The 19,265-nt window shown below is 54.0% G+C and overlaps 2 protein-coding genes across 20 annotated transcripts in view; one reads left to right on the forward strand and one right to left on the reverse strand.

Annotated features, from left to right (window-relative positions):
• Positions 1–13,119, forward strand: part of TBCE (tubulin folding cofactor E) — a 72,136-nt gene extending 59,017 nt beyond the window's left edge. For 5 of the 9 annotated variants that reach the window (XM_074373230.1, XM_074373233.1, XM_074373231.1 and 2 more), the window contains 11 exons: positions 2,470–2,569; positions 3,851–3,953; positions 5,038–5,114; positions 6,270–6,365; positions 6,878–6,942; positions 7,030–7,094; positions 7,411–7,563; positions 7,924–8,077; positions 9,289–9,357; positions 9,875–9,934; positions 12,570–13,119. In XM_074373230.1, coding sequence (XP_074229331.1) covers positions 2,470–2,569; positions 3,851–3,953; positions 5,038–5,114; positions 6,270–6,365; positions 6,878–6,942; positions 7,030–7,094; positions 7,411–7,563; positions 7,924–8,077; positions 9,289–9,357; positions 9,875–9,934; positions 12,570–12,826 — 1,199 coding nt within the window. In that variant the 3' untranslated portion in view covers positions 12,827–13,119. Of the gene's footprint in view, positions 1–2,469; positions 2,570–3,850; positions 3,954–5,037; positions 5,115–6,269; positions 6,366–6,877; positions 6,943–7,029; positions 7,095–7,410; positions 7,564–7,923; positions 8,078–8,504; positions 8,626–9,288; positions 9,358–9,874; positions 9,935–12,569 lie in introns of all 9 variants that reach the window. The other 4 variants (XM_074373232.1, XM_074373234.1, XM_074373237.1 and 1 more) reach the window with 2 other exon arrangements.
• B3GALNT2 (beta-1,3-N-acetylgalactosaminyltransferase 2) overlaps positions 10,489–19,265 on the reverse strand; it is a 50,839-nt gene continuing 42,062 nt past the window's right edge. For 5 of the 11 annotated variants that reach the window (XM_074373243.1, XM_074373245.1, XM_074373238.1 and 2 more), the window contains 6 exons: positions 19,006–19,189; positions 17,264–17,389; positions 16,521–16,680; positions 15,878–15,934; positions 14,167–14,297; positions 12,889–13,027 (listed from right to left, as the gene is read on the reverse strand). In XM_074373243.1, coding sequence (XP_074229344.1) covers positions 12,943–13,027; positions 14,167–14,297; positions 15,878–15,934; positions 16,521–16,680; positions 17,264–17,389; positions 19,006–19,189 — 743 coding nt within the window. In that variant the 3' untranslated portion in view covers positions 12,889–12,942. Of the gene's footprint in view, positions 11,893–12,888; positions 13,028–13,954; positions 14,298–15,877; positions 15,935–16,520; positions 16,773–17,263; positions 17,390–19,005; positions 19,190–19,265 lie in introns of those variants that run through there. The other 6 variants (XR_012509955.1, XR_012509957.1, XM_074373239.1 and 3 more) reach the window with 6 other exon arrangements.

Genomic DNA, 19,265 nt, shown 5'->3' on the forward strand with positions numbered 1-19,265 from the left:
TGATTCCAGCCTCCGCAGTGGAGGGCGTGAGTGAGTGGACTTAAACCCTTTCCAGACCGGGTGGCCCCGGGTGAGCAGGGCTGGTGGGCATGCGGGGCGGGTGCGGACGCGCGGGGCTGGGGAGGGGCGCACGAGGGGCTGCGCCCCAGGGACTCCGGGCCCGCTGCTCCGGCCGTCGGGGACCCCGAGAGCGGGCGTGTGCCCAGGCCGCTGGAGCAGGAGCCCGAGGGGGCCCAGGACCCGCATCGCCGGCCGGCGCTCGCAGCTCATCGACCCTCCCCAGACCCGACCTCAAGAGGGAGCCGGTCCACTCGTGGCGGAAGCTCAGGCGGTTGTAGCCCGAAACCCCGCTGTTCTCTGCCGTCCCCGCCCCTGCGCGTCACTCCGCATCAGAGTTCTGTCCCTGGGCTCTGGGCTTATCTCCTGACCCTCCTGTGCCCCGTGTCCTTGAGAGCCTCGGAACCGGCTAAAAACGCGGAAACCGGCGGTAGCTTTCAGGCCCCGTACCCCACCGCCTGGAGCCGCCCAGCTCTGGTTCTGGACGGCTGAGACCGTCCCTTCCTGCGGGTTCCGCCGCCTTCCCTCCCGCCTTCCTGCCACGTGTAGAGCGTTCTGATCGGTACCGCCTACGTCCTCTCCTTTCCAACCAGGTCTGTCCAGTGATAACGCCGTTTTTATCAGAAGCTACTTTCTCCGTGTTTTATGTGCAAAGACCCACCGCTGCATCATGGGGCGTTAAGAAAATGAGTTTAGAACTGAAGCTGATCTGGGTTTAAGTTCGCACTTGTTGATCTGCACAGAGGGCCTGGGACGGGGTTCGCTCACTCCCTCCCTGGCCACCTCCCCCCAGTCTGTCTTGCAGAGGTGGGAGCGCCCAGCCCAGACCTCCGACCCTGTCTCCTCTGTTCACACTCACTCCCAGGGAGACACGTGCTGCCTGCAGACGCTGGGCTCCTGCGCTCTGGCTCCTGGCCCAGTCCCATCCCCTCCCAGGCTTGTCTCCCCACCGTGTACCTGAGACTTCTGTTTGGGTGTCATCTCGAATTTAACACACCAGAACTCACGTGAAGTCCCCACAGCCCTGCTCATCTGTGGTCTTCCCTGTGTCAGTAAAGGGCACCTCCCGTGGCCTGGGCCAGGGACTGGGCAGGTAACTTAACCCTTCTTTTTTCCCTACGTCTCCCATCTAAATCCATCCGCAAGCCCCCCAGCCCCGCTTCCTCATCGGGAGACGCAGCCTGGCACTTCACCCGCCCGCTAGCACTGCGGTCTGGTCCCAGCCCCTCCCGGCCCCTTTCTGCTATCTCTGTGGTCCTGCAGCCTGCTCCCCGACAAGCCACAGAGCCTCCTTCCGAGGGTCTCGGTCAGCGCCCACCCTTGGTCCTGTCTCAGGCAGGGACTAATACAGGCAGTGTGGGTCCTCCAAGGCCCTCTGTGCCCTGGCCCAGCCTCTGGGGCCTCATCTCCAGCGCCCCAGGCCCCCTGAGTCTGCCATCCCTGCTGCAGCCAAGCCGTCGTGACCTCAGGGCCTTTGCACCATCCTTCCCTCTGCCTGGATGCTCTTCTCCACGGTGGCAGCCCCTCGTCCCCTCTAGTTCTCTGCTCCAATGTCACCTCATGGAGAAGGTGGTCCTCCATGCCCCCCCACCCTGGGCTGCAGGCCCTGCCTTCTTGCTCTGAGAACGGGTCTGTGTCTGGCACACCTGGGGTGCATGTGCTCATGGAGTTATTTGCTGAATTGGTGCATGAGAGGAGCAGTTCCCACACACATCAGAGGAGGGTGGAGACTCTCCCTCAGCCCTGTCCTGCCCCAGGCTTCTCTCTGCCTGGGGTTCTACCAGGCTCGGCCCTTCCTTGATGCCACTGCCATGTCTCCCCACCTCACGTCAGCCTTTCTCTGTCCTGCTGGTCTCCCTCTGTGCAGTCCTGTGCCAGGGACACTGGTGCCACTAAGCCCACCCAGGCCACGGGAGACCCTGATTCCAAGCCATCCTGAGCACGTTCCAACGTTTGTCCAGGTCACCCCGTTGTCCCCCGGAGGCGCGCTCAGCATGTGGGGATCCGTGCGGGGCAGAGCCCCCCTGGTGCCCGGAGGGAGGACAGTGTTGTGTCCATGTGGGACCACGGCCTGCGATGCACCCTCTGTGCTGAGTATGTCAGCGCCCCCAGCACTGTTGTCTCTGCCCTCTCTCTGGTTTAGTGTTAGGATGTTTGGTTCTTACTTATTGGATTGTCGATGTTTGTCCCAAGTTTGCAGCATGTGACAATGAACTTTTTAGTTTCTAGGTGAATAGTTGGATGATTTAAAGGGGTTAGATGACTTAATATATGTGCTCGGGGAAGAATTTCAAGCAGAGTAGAGGGTAGAAATGAAAAGTTAAAAATTCCATGTTCTAGAACTAAGAGGTAACCAGTATTACATCTTTTATGAATCTTTGTGTGTTACTGTTTCTTAACATGTGCATTTAGATATTAGAAGCATAGATTTGTCAAAAAATCTACTGTCATCATGGGATGAAGTCGTAGCAATTGCCGACCAGCTCAGACGCCTGGAAGTTCTTAACCTCAGGTATGAACTCGCAGTGGCCTGATTGTCACCTCAGATAAAAGTCCTGATCTCTCCTGCTCCCTCGTGGCATCTCTGTAGGGATGAGGTGGGGCATGGGGCGGGAGGAGGGGAGTGGCTTAGTTGAAGGTAAGTTTAACTTATTCTTTGTTATGGTTTTTCAGGTGGTCCCACAAGGTGATTAATGGGGAGTGTGCTTTACTTTTGATCAGGGAGGTGGGGAGGTTGACATATTGAACTGGAAGGTCTTCCTGGTTCTTATAAGCCTAACCTTAAAAGATGGACCACGCGGGGACCCTGATGCTTACCTGGGGAGGAGAGCTGCTCCATCCTGCAGCTCCTGGCAGGTACCTGCTTTAGGGGTGAGCGGTCTCACCAGCGGCTGCCGAATTCGGCTCTGGTGAGGATTTTTCATGGAGCTCCGGGTTTCACTGAGGTCACAGTGTTCCCGGCCTTCTTGAACATCTGGTTAGCTTTGATCTCAGACCCTCACTTTGCAGGGGCTGCGCCAGGCCTCCCCTTCTGCCCCTGAGCCGCCTCTGACACGTACAGGGGAGTCGGCTCCAGCTCAGGCACGTCCAGGGAGCAGGTGCGCGGGCCTGAAGGAGCCCCGCGTCCAAACAGCCAAGTGTGCGTGGGCCCGTGGTGCTGCCTCTTGTGGGGCTAAGGGCTCGTCTGCCAAAGTGGCGGCGTCTTTCAAAATGACTGTCAAGCCGCGGACGCCTTCTGAGGTTAGGACTTGAGAGAGCACCTCCAGGGCAGTGGTTTATCTCGTCTGTCCTGATGGCAGAAGGGCGGACCCTGCTCAGAAGCCAAATTCCAGCCCCCGGTCCAGCCCAGCGGTCAGACTGCTGAGGGTGCGGCTTCTCATCACGGCGTCCTGCCTGCAGCTCATCGGGCCGGGTGCCCTGACAGGGGCTGCCGGAGCTGCCCCAACCCTGTGTGCCCACGCCAGGCGTCAGAAAATTGTGTGTTGTTAATGTCAAAAATTAAGTAGTCTTCGGGGGAGGGTCAGCTCAGGGGCAGAGCACATGCTCAGCATGCACGGGGGCCTGGGTTCGGTCCCCAGGCCCTCCATTCAGTCGATCAGTCAGTCAATCTAATGACCTTGGCCCCAAAAACAAACAAGAAGTTAGATGGTCCTGACTAACTTTGTTTTTAATTTAATTGCGTTTGAAAGTTGAGACAAACCAAGCTCTGCATAGTAAATCGCAGACTCCCGGTGACTGTGTGAGTTGGGCGCACCTTCGGCAGTGAGCACTTTGTGTCTCTTTTTCCACACAGTGAAAATAAACTGACATTTCCCTCTGGCTCACCACCTCCATCCGGAACGTTCTCTGCACTGAATGAGCTGGTCCTGAACCGGACGGGGATAACCTGGGCTCAGGTAACCGTATTTCTTTGCTTTATTAGCCAGTAACGAGCAGTTTCAGGCTCTTGGTTTACCAGGGGATTGAAGCACAGCGGTGGCTTTGTTTTAACCACCTCATTACCCAGATAACAGGGCTCTGCAGGCTGCTCTCCAGGAAGGAGGCAGCCAGTCCTGGTGGCTGCGGGTGGAGCCCGGGGCCCCTCGGGCGGTTCTGTGCCTCCCGAGCCTCTTCCTCCGCCGTGTGTGCAGCAGACGTGGGCCAGACGCTTCTGGCCGCCCCGCTCCCCGCCAGGGTCCCTAGGGTGAGGCCGAGCCCAGGGTGGGCCCTGCCGCCTGCTCTCGCTCGCAGTCCACCCGGGAAGGCACCACTTGTGGTGGGTGGCCGGGTCCCGAGTGGACGTGAGTGCCCCCGCCTGGCAGCCTCCAGGCCTCGGAGTCAGAACTGCCGTGTTCTGTCGGGGTAACTGACCTCACACCCCAGGACATCCCAGTTTCCAGCCAAGTGCAGACAGGTCTGTCCCAGCAGTCGTCCATCTGGGACTTGCTGCTGCGGCTGCCTGATTTCCTTACGGCTCCTTCCTCAAGAGCTCCTCCCTCCCCGGACAGGAGGGGCCCCTGGAAACTCGGGCAGTGGAGATGCCAGTTATGGTCAAGTGAGAACATTGGACTCGTTGAGAAATCTTGTCCTGTTAGTAATATTCTCCATAAAACCAGGCTGGCACTGAGGATTGAGGAGGGGGTTTAGCATCAGTTTCCTTTCTTTGGTCCAACAGACTACATCCAATAAGAAGGTGCTAGGCCACCACCTCCAGTGCCGCTTTGTCCAGGTCGGGATTCACCTGAGCGTGGGCTGACTCCTGCCTCGGTGGGTTCCGAGTGCACAGGGTACCTGCTCCCGTGTCACTGAAGCCCAGCCCTGGAAGTTGTTCATTCTATCACCTGTCCACAAGCACCACTGGCCCCGAGGTTCTGCAACACAACGGCCAGAGGCACTTCATTTCTAAAACGGACTGAACTGAGCTCGCATGGAGGGTCTAGAAATACACACACAGGGAAAGGACCAGCGAGGCCGCTTCACCCTGACTTGTTTTCCCCCCAGGTGCTCCGCTGTGCCTCTGGGTGGCCAGTCCTGGAGAAGCTGTACCTTGAGTCCAACGATATCGTCATTTCAGAAAGGTAACCAGGGTTTTACGTCTATGCGTCTGTCACCCTTCAGTCCTTCTGAATAAGCAAATGGTCTCATCATACCTCAGTAAATTTTAGAAGGATTTGCAAATAAGGATTAGAAAAATGCTCATTATGTATTGCCTTCGCAAATCAATGTCAACTCAAACTTCACTAAGAGGTTCTAATTAAGGAAACCCCATCAGAGCGAAAGCCTTGAATTAAATGTTTTTGAGGACATGAATCGTATCAGTTTTACATAAATATGTTTAACTTCTATTTCTAAATGGAAGTTCTGTAGGAAATGCTACAAGGATTAAATGATGGAGTTTAAATTAGCGTTGTCTCCGTATCCACAGTCAACCACAGTCAGCCAGCTGCAGATGGAAAATATTTGGGGGGAAAATTCCAGAAAGTTCCTAAAAGTAAAACTTGAATTTGTGGTGCACTGGCACCACTCACAGAGCATTTACGTTGCATTGGGTATTGTCAGTGCTCTGGAGATGACCTAAAGGCATCCACACACGGGGGATGTGTGGAGGTTGGATGCAAATACTGTGTCACTTTATGTAAGGGACTGGAGCGTCCTCAGAATTTGGCGTCCGCAAGGGTCCAGGAACTAATCCCCCATGGATACTGAGGGACAACTTTATATATAAAAAGCCCATTTTCTTTGGTAAATTAAATATGTTGTTGCCTCATCTTCCTCTTTGGTTGGTATCATTAAATTACTATGTAAAATAAATGTGGTCAAACTTACATGTTCTCAAAGGATTCAAAATAATGAAATTTTACTGTTCAGAGTGATTTTATGTATTATACAGGCAAATGCAGGTTTTTAAAAAGTTTAATTTTGAGGTAATTTTAGATTCTCATGCAGTTATGAGAAGTGATACCCAGAGATCATGTGTACCTGTTACCATGTGCCCCGCTGGTAACATCCTGCAGAGGTGTGGTCCAGTGTCACGGCCCGGACCTGAGACTGGTCCAGTTGAGTACAGAACACGCCCTTCACCACCAGCACCCCGTCCGCTGCCCTTTTAGAGGCGAATCACACACCTGCCTCCCACCCCCAGCCCCTCCTTAACACCAAGTGGCAGGTATTTTAAGGCTATATCTTTGACCACAATAAAGAGGTTATGTTGAAAAATGTTGTTTTCCATACAGGCCCGTGGATGTTCTGCAGACGGTCAAGGTACTAGACCTTTCCTCTAATCAATTAATTGATGAAAACCAGCTGCTTCTAATAGCACATCTGCCCAGGTAATCTAAGCTGCCTGTTCTCATAGTGTTTAGTAACATCTTAGTCAGTGGATCATATGCTGTATGTACTTTCTGAGTGGAAGTATGATGGTGGTGGAATTCCCAACCTGAGTCATTCCCTTGGGGAGGTTTTTACTTGAATTCGTTGGGATAATTGACTTGTGAACCATGTCTCTGTACTGGATAACTGAAGAATTTGGCGCCAGGGCTAAAATCAAGTCTGCCTTCCTTAAGCTTTGAGAAGCGAGACTGTGTCTCTTTCCTCCCTGAGACCCGCTTAGCCCCTGGCGCAGCAGGAGACACAGGAACTGTTTGATGATCGCGGAATCATCAGAAAGTGGCAGAGTCCACGCCCCACGCCCCATGCCCCACGCGGGACTTCCTGGTTTCTAAGCACTGCACATGGGACGAAAGCCTGGGGTGTAGGAAGAAACTTGACAAGCCAGTCTGGGTGATAGCCCATAGCGTTTTACCTTGTTCTGTGTAACCAAATTTGACCTTTTAAATTTCAGATTAGAGCAGCTCATCCTTTCTGACATTGGGATTTCTTCCATACATTTTCCGGATGCTGGAATTGGTACATGAGATGATTAAGTAACCCCGCCCTGCCCCGTGCTTGAGCTTGCTTCCCGTCCACTGTGTGACTGAGTCCTCCTTTTTCTAGGGTGCAAGACGTCCACGTTCCCGTCCTTGCAGTACCTCGTTCTAAATGACAATCAGATATCACACGTAAGGGCTCCTTCAGAATGGCCAGACCTGGTTGTCCACTCTCATGGGGGTTTGTAAGCTCCTTCTATTCAAGAGTATTTTAAATTGAAAGAGAGATGCTTCCTCAGGGTGAAACCCCTCATACCAACCCCAGAACCCTCGCTCGCACGTACGCAGCCGGTCGGTGGCTTTCACGGCCCCCGGGGCGCTGGCTGCAGGGGACGTCCCGGGCTCCGGGGCAGCGGGGGCCTGGGCGTTGCTGCCGCTGGTCCAGATCATCTGGAAAGCCTGCCTGAAACGTGTTTCTTTCCGTGTGTCCTCTCTGGCCGGGTGGCAGTGGTCGGTTATCAGTGAGCTGGACAAGTTGCCGAGCCTGCACGCCCTGTCGTGCGCCAGGAACCCCCTGACCGAGCGCGGCAGAGACGCGCAGACCACCCGCCAGCACATCATCGCCAGGGTCGGTCAGCTCCGAACCCTCAACAAGTGCGCGGTGAGCGGGACGGGCGGGCTGCGTGGGGCCCGGGGAGCCCCAGAGCTGGCCTGTCCTTGTCGCCGTGGCCCCTTGAGGGGCTGCCCCGCTCCCTCGGACTGCGGGGCGCAGCGTCCCTGTGGACTGCTGTCTGAGGCCGGGAAGGGCACGGGTGCCTCCTCGGTGGCCGGCCTCGCGAGACCTGCGCCCGCGGCGGGGACCCGTGTGAAGGCGGGTGCGCCCGAAACCCGTCTTCTCTTTGAGTAACTCCTGGATCCTGTCACTGTTAGAAAGGACGTCGCCCCCCCCCCCCGTGTGGCTCCCCTCCGCGGGGGCGGGGCGGGGGTGGGGACAGCGTCACAGCCGCTCTTCCCCGCGCAGGTTGAGCCCGAGGAGAGGCGCGGGGCGGAGCTCGACTACCGGAAGGCGTTCGGGGCTGAATGGAAGGCGGCCGGCGGCCACCAGGACCCGGACCGGGACCGGCCGAGCGCGGACTTCCTGGCTGCTCACCCCCGGTACCAGCTCCTCTGCCGCAGTGAGTCCTCGTCACCGTCGCCAGGGCCCTGGCCGCGCGGCTTCCTCGGGCGCCCCAGCGGGTCCCCGCGTTGTCGCTTCTCTCGGGGTGGGGGCTTCTCGCTCGTCTCGGTGGGCGAGAGGCCCCTTCCTGGGCTCTGCAGCCCGGTGGGAGCGGGGACTTAATGAGGCAGTGGCCTGGAGGGAAGACGATCAGCGGCCTCCCCCGCGGGGAGCTGGGAGCCCCGGGGCGCCTGGCAGGGAGAGCCTGGCACCGGGGGTGAGGGGGTGGGGGCCGGCGGCTCTGAGCAGGCCCGCCGGGTCCCAGGAGGTGGGGACCACCGGTCAGGAGGGGCAGGGGTTCTCCGGCGACCCCCACCCCGGGGGGTTTGGACATGAAGAGCACTGAGGGTGGAACCGAGGCTTTGGTGTTTCTTTGTGCCCCCCAGGTAATTTTACTGTTCCTGAAAGTCAAGTGCTGTCCTGGCGCCCGTGTGCCCAGTGCCCGCTCCTCTGTCCCTGGTGGACTCGCCATTTTGTTTTGACTTCATTATATTCCGAATTTCCCTTGTATGTGCTTTTCTTTTTTATTTGTCTCCTAATGTGAGAGGCTCCCATGTAAACGCGTCTGGCTGGAGCGTTATCTTTGAGGAAGAAAAGCTGCCTGTGGGAAGCGCTTTGCAGTGGGGCCCTGAGGCTCCTGGTCTCAGTCACTGCGGGTGACTTCTGTCACTGCTGGTGGGGAAGGGAGCTCCTAAATAAAGCAGCCCGGCAGGCAGGGCCCAGGGTCTCCCTGCTCAGGACAGAGCAGTGCGGGCATATTTACACCCAAGTCACCCCGGGCCCAGCCCCGGCTGGAGCAGAAGGCACGGCTTTCCTGCGCGGTGGCTGCACCCGGGGAAGGCATCCCATGACCCGGGGAGAGAGGGAGCCATTACCAAAGGTGAAACTGAGAATCGCAGTTTGAAGTATTTGGAGGTGCAGTGCAGCTGGTGGGCGGTGTCCCTGGACGGGGGACACAGGTGCCGAGGAGGACTCTAGGAGGCGGCTGCCGTCCATCCCTCCAAAATAAACGAAGTAACTGAGTGACAGGGAGCGAGCAGGCCCCAGGTTTGCGTCCCCGCTGCCGCTGGTCCATCCGGGAAAGGAGAGGGCCGTGCTGACACTTACCTGCGCGCTTCTCTCCGCAGGGGGCTTTGGGTTTATTTCCTCCTTTTATCTCTTTTTCCACAGAATACGGTGCACCTGAGGATGGGGAGCTCAAAACGCAACAGCCATTTCGGCTCAAAAACCAGCTACTAAGTAAGAATCTCACGTTCACAGCCCTTTAGTACCGAGTCCCCAAGGGCTGAGCCACAGGGATGACCTGGTGGTGGCTTGTTTCTCTTCAGGACGCCCTGAAATGAGTACTTCAGTTTTCACACAAACGATGGATTCTCAGATACATTTACGTTCTTCGGTTCAACATTTTAGCAAGTTCCCATGCTTGTAGCTCACTGACTAGTGTGATAAATGCGGGAACTAGCCGAGTAGGGAACTGAGCTGTGATTTGGAAATGTGAGTGTTCTTGCACTTGAAAACCTGGATGAATTGTCCAGAAGGCAGTAGTAAAGGGAGAAGGGGAGGCGGCAGAACGTCGGCCCAGCCACACTGGTGCTGGTGCTGGTGCCTTAGCGAAGCCCGAAGAGAAAGCACGTTCAGCGCCAGGCCTCCCGCCCGTCCTGGGCACCGAACCCGGCTGCCCCAGAGCAGCGTCCCTGCATGTAACTTAATCCTTACAGCACAGGGCTCACTCAGTCTCTTCCTTTTTTCTTTCAAGCCCTGAAGATAAAATGTCCTAATGAACTTGATCAGGAAGTCGTAGAGAAGCCCCTGCCAGGTAAGGAGAAGTCTGCCGCCCCTGTGTGCTTCGGAACCGTGCGCGTTGCCAGGAGGGAAACTGCGTCGCGTGTGAATGTGGACTTAGGCAGCTTACGGCTTTTTGCTAGTCTCTCACGTCCTAAAATGCAGTCGATCTAAAATGCAGTCGATCGTGCGAACGTCACTCTCCCTGAAAGCTCAGGTCGCCCGTAAGTTTTCAGCTTGTCTGGGAAACAGCCCTGTTAGGATCGGAAGCCCCGGGTGGCCCCTGCGTGCACCCAGCCCTGGGTTCCAGGCCTCTCTGTGCCCCCGGCTGTCTAGTTCCCCCGTTGTTGCTCTGGGGGTTTCTCGGCCAGGGAGATGGGCGCCCTGGGCTTGCGGTCTGTCTGGCTCTCCCTTCGTGAAACAGGAGGCAGCCCCAGGGCGCTGCGTTGTGAGGGGCGGGCATTTGTGGCTTGGTGGCATGATGCCTGCTCCTCGCCAGCCAGGGGCCCTGCACAGACAGCTCCTGGGTGCTGACTCCTCATGGAAGCACTGAGCTGGTTTTCCTGGAAAAAACTTCAGAACTTTAAATCTTGATGCTACTCGAACTGAATTCATTTTATTTGGAAAATGAGTACTTTTATGTCAACAAATTAGATCAACATAACTTACCCTAAATTTGCACTGAAAAGAAAAATTACAGTCTGAATCTTTAGTACACCGTGAATCTCAAAATTAAACTTGATTCACAAATACAAAAATATAAACAGCTGAAATTTAGCATAGCAAGGATTTGAAGAAATAAGATGCCTCTCACACCGTAAACGACTCAGGTGAAACACCTTTCTGTTTGCCTGTCTGTGCCGTGAATGCACACTGATTTTTAAATTCATTTTATCATGTAACACAAACTCATCACAGTCCTGCTTGTGGAAGGCTTGGGTTGTGCCCATGATTGACAGCATCGTTCCGTACCAGTTACCAGCATTACTCCGTTTTACTTACTAGCAATCCAGTTGCTATTCCTCTGATGTGGAATTTGCTGCTGTTGCATAATGACAAATTAAAATTAGCGGTTCCCCTTTCCTTGCTTTTAAACTTGACTGTCAGGAAAGGCAGCCCTGGGGCCGGGCAGGTGAGAGGGCCCAGAGCTTCTTGTGTGGGTGGCTGGCTGTGGACATCTCTGTACCTGTCCTCCCCTCCAGACGCTGCTGGGGAAGGTTCTCATTAGATCTGTCAGGCTTTCCTTTCCGGGGCCACTCTGGGAAGGCCCTGAGCCCCCAGGCAGGGACTGTGGCCGGTGGTGAGGGGTCGTGGCCCTGGCTGACGGTGACCGTGACCGTGACTGCCCCTCCCCTCCTGCCCCGTGCGTCTGACCGCGGCAGGTGCTTCTGAGAGTCAGTCGCCTGCGGGCGCACCTGAGCCTGTCACCTCGGGGCCAACTGGCAGGTTAGCATTCCCAGAGGACTTCCATGTAACAGCTGCGCTTCACCTTCAGAGCCCGAGTCCTGTGTTCTGCAGATGTTCTTACCATCATTCTGAGGGCATGTGCTGTAAATACCAAACCACAAAGATAACTAACCTTTACAAAGTGATAAATGTAAAAATCCTGCAACATCATTTTTTTGCTCATCAGATTAGCAAAAACAAGACAGTCACGTGAGGCTGGCATGAAATCCAGTATCCCCTTTCTGTAAAGTCACGTGGGAACTGGTATAAAACGTCTGAAACACATACGCACTGTGACCAAAATGCCTCGCAGCACTTGTAGTGAAAAAATAAACACAATCTAAATATTTACCTGTGGGAGGATGGCTGCGTCAGTTCTGGGAGAGCTAACCCTCGTCCCAGGATGAGGAGAGCCGGTCCCCGACAGCTTCTGAAAGGGCAGGGCTGCCTGTCACGTGTTCACACAGCAGAGCAAGTGAGGTTAACTGCCGTGACGTGTCTAAGTGTCGTCACTCAACACACACACAGAAACAGGCCAGTTTTATTCTAAAATAAAGGTAACATTTATTATCACAAGTTGGCATAAAAACAGGTTTTAGAAAAATGATTTTTGATAGAAAAATACTTGAACACGTGACATTTGTAGGAACACTGCACTACTGCTGTACCTCCAGCTAAAGCTTCAAAGAAACTACATTTCTCTTAATCAAAATAGCCAGTATTTACGACTACCATCTTTGGAAAGAAGTTCATAGCGTTTTCTGAACAAACCAAAGCACCAGTCGTTAGGTGCCGCTCCACGTGCAGAGTGCGCTCACACTGTGATGGTGACAGATGGTGGCGCTGGAGGGCGTGTGGGTCATCAGTCCACCCTTCACTGCACAGAGGAGACGAGGGCCAGAGACTGAGACGTCCTCTCAGTAACTCACGAGTCAGAAGTCACAGAGACTTAATGACTTCACTCACATTTACCCCTCTGCGCTGCGAAGGGGATTTCTGGTTTATCCAGATTGAGGAACTAGTAACCACCACTGAAAGGGTGTGAAAATGCAGTGTCCAAGGGCACTTAGGTCAAATGTCGGCCCCACCTCCCACCGAGTGGTGTGACACCAAGATCTGTGAAGCGAACTGACAGCTGTGGTGACAACTGCAGGCTTGTCACGTGAGCCGGACTGACAGGGAGCTGTCACTTGAGAGAACTGATGGGCTCCTTTCCTTGACAGAATCCATGACCATCCAGAAGGTGAAAGGCTTTCTGTCGCGTCTCCTCAAGGTCCCCGTGGCAAAGCTGCTCCTGTCCTACGAAAGCCCCAAAGTAAGTTGCCCCGCAGAACATGCAGTCAGTGGGTCCCCGGCGTGCCGTGCTGTTGAGCGCCACCTCTGCCCACGCGCTCGAAGTGGAACCACACGTCTGTGCTTGGGGGGAGGGCACGGAGCAGGCTGGGTCACATCTGTCTTAATCACCCCCTGTCTGTTCTAATTTTAGATGCCGGGCAGGGAGATTGAACTAGAAAATGACCAACAGTCATTACAGTTTTATTCTGTGGAAAACGGAGACTGTCTGTTAGTGCGATGGTAACAGCCAGCTGATAAACCTCAGAGGTGAGGCCGTTCGTGGTGGCTGGGCTCCTGGGAAATGAACGGCTTACGGGCCGTGCTGTCGGAGGCTTTACGGCGTGCCCTGAGTAGAGAACAGCTCGTGTCTTCAGAGGGAAGAGACCATTTCTAGGCTTGTACGTAACAGCAGTAATAAAGCCTCTGCCCCCGCTATGATTTTCTGACTTTGTTTCATATTTATTTTATTGTTCATGACTTTCATGATGTGAAGATTTAAATACTAAATAGAACCTCTCTAGTCTAATGGCTGTCCTAAGAGCAGTTTTAGTGGAACCCTCTGTTGACGCGACAGCTGTAAAGGTCGCGCGGTGACTGGGCAGTGGTCTGGGCAACGTCCCTTCAGCGCCAGCAGGCGCAGCCCCTGTGCTGCGGGAGCGCTGGGCCTCCCTCGGCGCCGCTGTTCCCAGTGCCGACAGGCCGCACATCCTGCTTCTCCCCAGGTGCACCTAAGCTGGTTCTGCAGAACGTGCCCAGCCCTGACGGGCCGTCACTGAGAACAGGCAAACAGCAGGCAACGCCGGAAGGAAGCAAAACGAATTCTTTCAGCTGAGAAACAGCCTTTCCTGTGGCACTAAAACCCCGCGAGTACTGGATTTTACTTACGACACGTCAGCAATTGCTTCACTGGGAGCAGTAACTGATCTTGGGGAAACTTGGGTGCTATTCGTCCACTTCATAAATGAACTTTAAAACTTCACCAGGCCCGGAACTGAGAGTTACACTGGCTCCGTCTCAAGCTGCCCACTTCATTCAGAGCCACAAAATCTGCCATGACTTCCAGAAACCCCAAATTTTGGTGTAAGTGACACAGATCACAGAGCATTTCTGTGAGTTCTTTTTGGCCCTTAATTATTCTAATTACGCTCTACAGAGCTAGTCTGCAATCCTGGTGGAAAGTCAAACTTCAAGTTACTAAAGATTTCTGAATCAAGCCGAATTTTAACCAAAAACAACAGGTAATACATTACTAACCAGAAATGATACACTGGGGTTTAGAAATATTATCTTTTTATAAACAATTTGGTATTTTTTCAAAGCGTCTTCCAATATGTAAGTAACATTTTTCTTATGCTACAGTATTCGTTTATTTTTAAAAAGGAACTTTTGTGCAAATGTTAGGAAGTACCACGCTGGTTCCAGCAAAGTGCCAGCAGAACCGTCCTGAAAGACCAAACCTCAGCTGGAGAGCGTGGGTGCCGTCACCTGGCCGCGCACTGGCAGGGGTCCCCGCCTGACTCCTTCAACTCCCACAGCGTGGCCAGCTCCCGCGGGGAGTACTGCGGGGACGACAGCATCCCTGGCTCGCACGTCTTCTCGCACAGCCACAGGCCGTCCTGGTGAGAAACAGCAGGCTGACCTGGGTGCTGCACGGCCCCGCTGCGGACAGACAGTGCATCCCAGCCACCCCATGGCCCAGGGGAGACGGGGGTCACTGCAGAGACGGCCTGGGGCGCGGTAGGAGCTCGCCCAGGGAGTCCAGTGAAGAGGACGCTTGGAAACCACAAATGGAGTCTCACGTTTGCTGCTGAAGGTGGCCAAGCCGCGGTGCGAGAGCAGCTGGTCGGAGGGAGTGCTCACAGTGCTGCCCCAGGAGCCTGTGAGCTGGGGAGTTTCCTTTTTACAAGTGAGAAACTGAACTAAGATTACACTTGCTCAGGGTCACAGTGACGTTAAGCTGGTAAACTGAGCCAAGGAGGGACCATACCAGGCTTGCTGGATGCCTGGGCCTGTGTGCTCCCCACCAGCCGACCTCCCACTCCATGGCCTACAGGATGGCAGCGCACGGATCCATCGAGAACACAAAAATGGGGGCTGTCGTAAAACAGGCCCTTCTAAAGCGTGGCTGACCGGGAGCGGGGAAGGAGAGGGACTGGAGAGGGTGCGGCCTTGGGGTCGGCTGGGCCCTGAAGACGACGCGGTGCTGAGGCCATGCTGGGGACCTGACCAGCGCTGCCTCCTGGGAGCTGTGCCCCTGCGGCTGAGCCACTCCACGAGGACTAAAAACAAAGCTGTGCAGAGGAGGCTGGTCTGTGTCTCAGCCCTGACCCCGGCTTGGGTGGGTGTCTGGACTCGGGGGCCTGCGGTGGGAGGCGCGTCCTGCAGCCCCGGGAGTCCCAAGCAGAAATGCACATACTGTGACGCCCTTAGGAGCACAGCACCCAAAGTGGCGGTCCTCTGCGGCCTGCACCCCGAGAACACACAGCTTCCAGGAACAGGAGGTGACAGTATAAAGTCAACACACCAGGAAATGAGCTCGGTGAGCAGCGGTCTGCAGGGACGGCTCTGCACCGACCACAGCCGTCAGAGCCATCGGACCCAGAGTGACGGCGCTCATCGGGAATTGCCATGGAGGGCCTGGAGCAGGAGCGCTCGCCCAGGTTCGCTGCTGCTCCCCGCCCGACGCTGCAGTCAGAGCTGGAGAATCAGCAGAAACCTCTCAGGCGGAGGCCAGCCCTGTGCTTGCCACCTTCCCAAGGCACCACCTCTGGTCTCGGCACGTTCCTCTTTTCCCTGGCTCAGTTACCAGTGAATTTTAAAAGACACCTCACAGTATGTTATCCAAGTGTTTTACCTGCATCAGTCGGAAGAGCTGAAGAGCTCCTGGACCCTCTCACTGCTGGAACCTAAGTCAGCTGATTCTTTACGTTTTAAAGCTGCAAAGAATTTCTGATGAAATCTAAAAAACTGAATTCTTCTTTGTGGGTAGGGGACTTTCCATTCAAAACATTTCCTTTAGTTTTAAACTCAGAAAAATGTTACGTGAGACCGAGGCGGCTCACTGTGAAGCCAACTGAGAGACCAGTTCTGATGCCAGCAGCTCTTTCCTGCCCGGTTGTCGCCCAGGCTATGACAGGGAAACCTGGCTGCCTGAACTCCCCGGAGCCCGAGCCCAGCCCCGCGCAGACGTGCTCACCTGGTACCGTTTAGGTCCGATGGCCGCCATCCAGATGCCCATGCTCACGTCTTCACCCTACACGTGCCCGTCAGGTTTAAGATGCAAGAATGTCAATGTGGTTTCATCTGGAAGGGCAGTGCCACACCCATCCCGTAAGTAAACTTTCTGTTCTGGCTGGTGATTACCCTAAAATGAGATGCCAAGTGTGCGTGAGCACTGACACAGAGTAAACGCTACTGGGCGTTCCACACAGTGCGCACACCACAGTGAGCTCAGACCACGCGTGTCACCAGCCCCTCCCGTGGACCCGAGTCCGCCTCGAGCAGCGGGAGAAGCTCAGGTCGGAGGACAGGCAGCCATTGCCGACACTGTCAGCAGAATCGGCAGAGAAGGAAGCTTAACCTCCAGCCTCACACCCCTCCAGGGACCGGACCTTTCCATGTAGCTGAAGACAAAATAAGCGGGCTCGAAGAGGGTTCAGGAATAGAATTTAGAGCTAGGATTTGAGGGACAGGAGTGTATCCTGGGCCTTTGAGGCTGGTTCCTGCAGAAAGAGTAACAGGCTTCTCCCCAGGGCAGACGGCTCTGGGTCCAGGGGCGGGATACGGGCCAGACAGGACTTCCTGGAGGAGCACACTTGTGGGTCGTACCCCACCCTTACCTGGTAGGTCTTCAAGCGCCCCGAGTTGCTGGCCAGCCAGTGGACGATGTCCTTGGAGATCACATACCCCGACCCGCACGCGAAGGCGGGGTACACGGGGCTGGGGTACTCCAGCTCCTGCCACTTCCCGGTTCGGTCAACCGCCCAGTTCAGCCTGAAACTGAGATTCAGAGTAAGCTGGCTTCTCGGGGCTGTCCTGACACGTCCACCACTTGACGCCCGAGTCCTGAGTCGTCACTACAGAGGAACGCCCTGCGGGGGGAGGGGAGGGAATGTTCTAGGGAACTCTCTTTCTAGTGGTGGTTTACACGCAAGACCAGTATGTTAAATTCAGAGTCCCCGCTGTCGAGTTTCTGAATCATCTTGTGTCCGGACATTAAAAAAAATTAAAAAATGAATCACCAGTCCATACTGCATTCCTACAGAGACATAAAACGGCTTCAGAAGCGGGTCACAAGTTTATTCTCATGCAGAACTTCAGCCCAGCCGCTTCTAATTTGAGCAGCACTTACTCGTCAGGCAGGAGGACAGAAGCCAGTTTCCTCCACACACGTTAGCTGGAGGATTTCCATTTAAGAGTGTTTTCCCTCCTCTAACTGCAGATGAGTAAAACACAGTGAGCCAGATAGGGACACTTCTATCTCAACATTTTCTTATGGAAAACGATGTCTACATTTCATTCTAAGTGACACTTGGTCAGGGACAGGAGATGAACGCCAGCGGCCTCACAAGGTTCAACTTACTTTCCCCACCAAAAATTAGGCCCGTCCAGATTCTTGAGGGCAATCCTGTTAAAAACGGCTTCTAAGTCTATGTAACAGTCATCATCTGTCTTCAGCAACAAATCGAAGTCGGTTGTTTCCACGGTCCTGTTGGCGAAAAGGGGGATGAGAGTCAGTGCGTCCCTGCAAGGAGACAAAGGCACACTGACACGAGCAGCTTCTGTTCCTCCAGGGTCGGGAACGCCTGCGATAACAGGACACTGCTGCGCCCAGCTGCAGGCCTCACTTTGTCTCCACTGAGCAGCCATGCCGGTTTTAGAAGGTATAAAGGGAAAAAACACTGAAGATCTGGCTTAGTGGAACATAAAATCTTAAGCACGTCTGAGAGACGTGAACTGGGCCCGGTGTTCTCAGGATGAGGGGACAGGCGTCCCCCGGCTCACACAGAGAGCTGCGGAACAGCAAGATGGGTCTGTGCTGCTGTTCGTGTGAGACTCAGCTCATGGTTTTTACAAAGTTGAGTTAACACACTGAAATGCATTTTCCCTTGGAAACGGTTTCTAGCAATTCAGCTACTACAAATGACCTTCTGGAAGGCACAAGAGAGTGATTCCATTTATCTAGACATAAAAAAAATATACAGTGGCAACCAGAGACAAAACTGACTCCTTCATTTCCCATTGCCAGTCCCTGGGCCTCTTTGTTTAAAAACCCAGACTCTTGCTAGGGAACCAGTCGGATGACAGAAATATGAATTAAAGAAATCTGGAGAAAGTTTCATTAAGTCACAAAATGGTGAATTTACAAGTCCACAACAAAAAGCATAACCCTATGTTTCTAAAGTTCATTTCAATTAACAGCATAATGCTAATAAGAAATAAACTTTTGTGATAAAGGCAGTGGGGCCACTGATGAGTTGACTGATGCAAGATGAGTGAATAATGAAGGTCTCCTTTATGGTGTGGAGGGCAGATAGGGATGGGCTGCTGGGAATCGGGTCCCAGGAAACAAGCTCACTGATAATTTAAAAAAAAAAGCCAAAGGCAGAGATGTAAACATACTTTATAGGTTTGGTCTGGACAGAGAAGCAGATTTCAGTTCTGCTGTCAGGGTGGACAGCAAATGATAGGGCCCTAGAGGAGCTCAGTAACATTAACAAGTAAGTATCCAGTGAGTAACAGTTACTGTTACTTATGTTGTTGTTGGCATTATTACAAAGGTAGGCGTTACACCTGCGACCCGACATGCCTGGGAGGGTCAGGAAGTGACGGTGTGACGTGTCTGAGGGCTGAGGAATTTCATCTTGCATAAGCATTCCGGGTTAGAGCGGGCAGAGTAAGTGGGTGGAGGAGAGAGAAGTTGGCTGTGGATGCTCAGATGAACAGACTCGGGCCAGGAGCCTGAGAGCCAGTGACTAAATGGGGGACGGGGGTGGGGGTGACTGGGCAACAGCGGGCTGTTTTCACACTCGCTGATTTTCGTCCCATGTGGGCCTGAGACAGCTACTGCCAGCGGGAATGACTCAAAGTGAATAAATTTCTGCCTCATTTGTTTTTGATAAACTAGTGTCATTCACACTGTGGACCCGCCAACCTGAGCAAGAAAATGGCAGCCTTTTAGATCAGTCCACACAAAGAACCAGGATCCAACAGATCACAGCCCAGGTGGTCAGTGCTCTTAGCTTTGTTTTTTAAAAAAAAATCTCAGTGGCTTGATGTCGATGAATTCTTTCTACATCAGAAGAACAATAAAGCAGCACCTACCATCGATAGAAGTTCAGTAACTTCGCAGGGACGTTCCGATAAGTGTCGATGACGTCCACGAAGACAATGTCACCATGGAGGTGGCTCTCCTCCTTCAGCAAGGCGTCCTCTTCCTGAAGATTACTTATGTGGTCAAGGAGTCTTCGGGGGCGAGAATGAAGGTTTTTTAAGAGAGCTTCACCTTCTGAAAAGGAGAAGAGAGTTGGAGAAAAATGCTATAGCAAACTTAAGACTCAGAACTTACAACACGCTGTGCACTA

Source organism: Camelus bactrianus, chromosome 11, assembly GCF_048773025.1.
Source record: "Camelus bactrianus isolate YW-2024 breed Bactrian camel chromosome 11, ASM4877302v1, whole genome shotgun sequence".
NCBI classification, from domain to species: Eukaryota; Metazoa; Chordata; class Mammalia; order Artiodactyla; family Camelidae; genus Camelus; species Camelus bactrianus.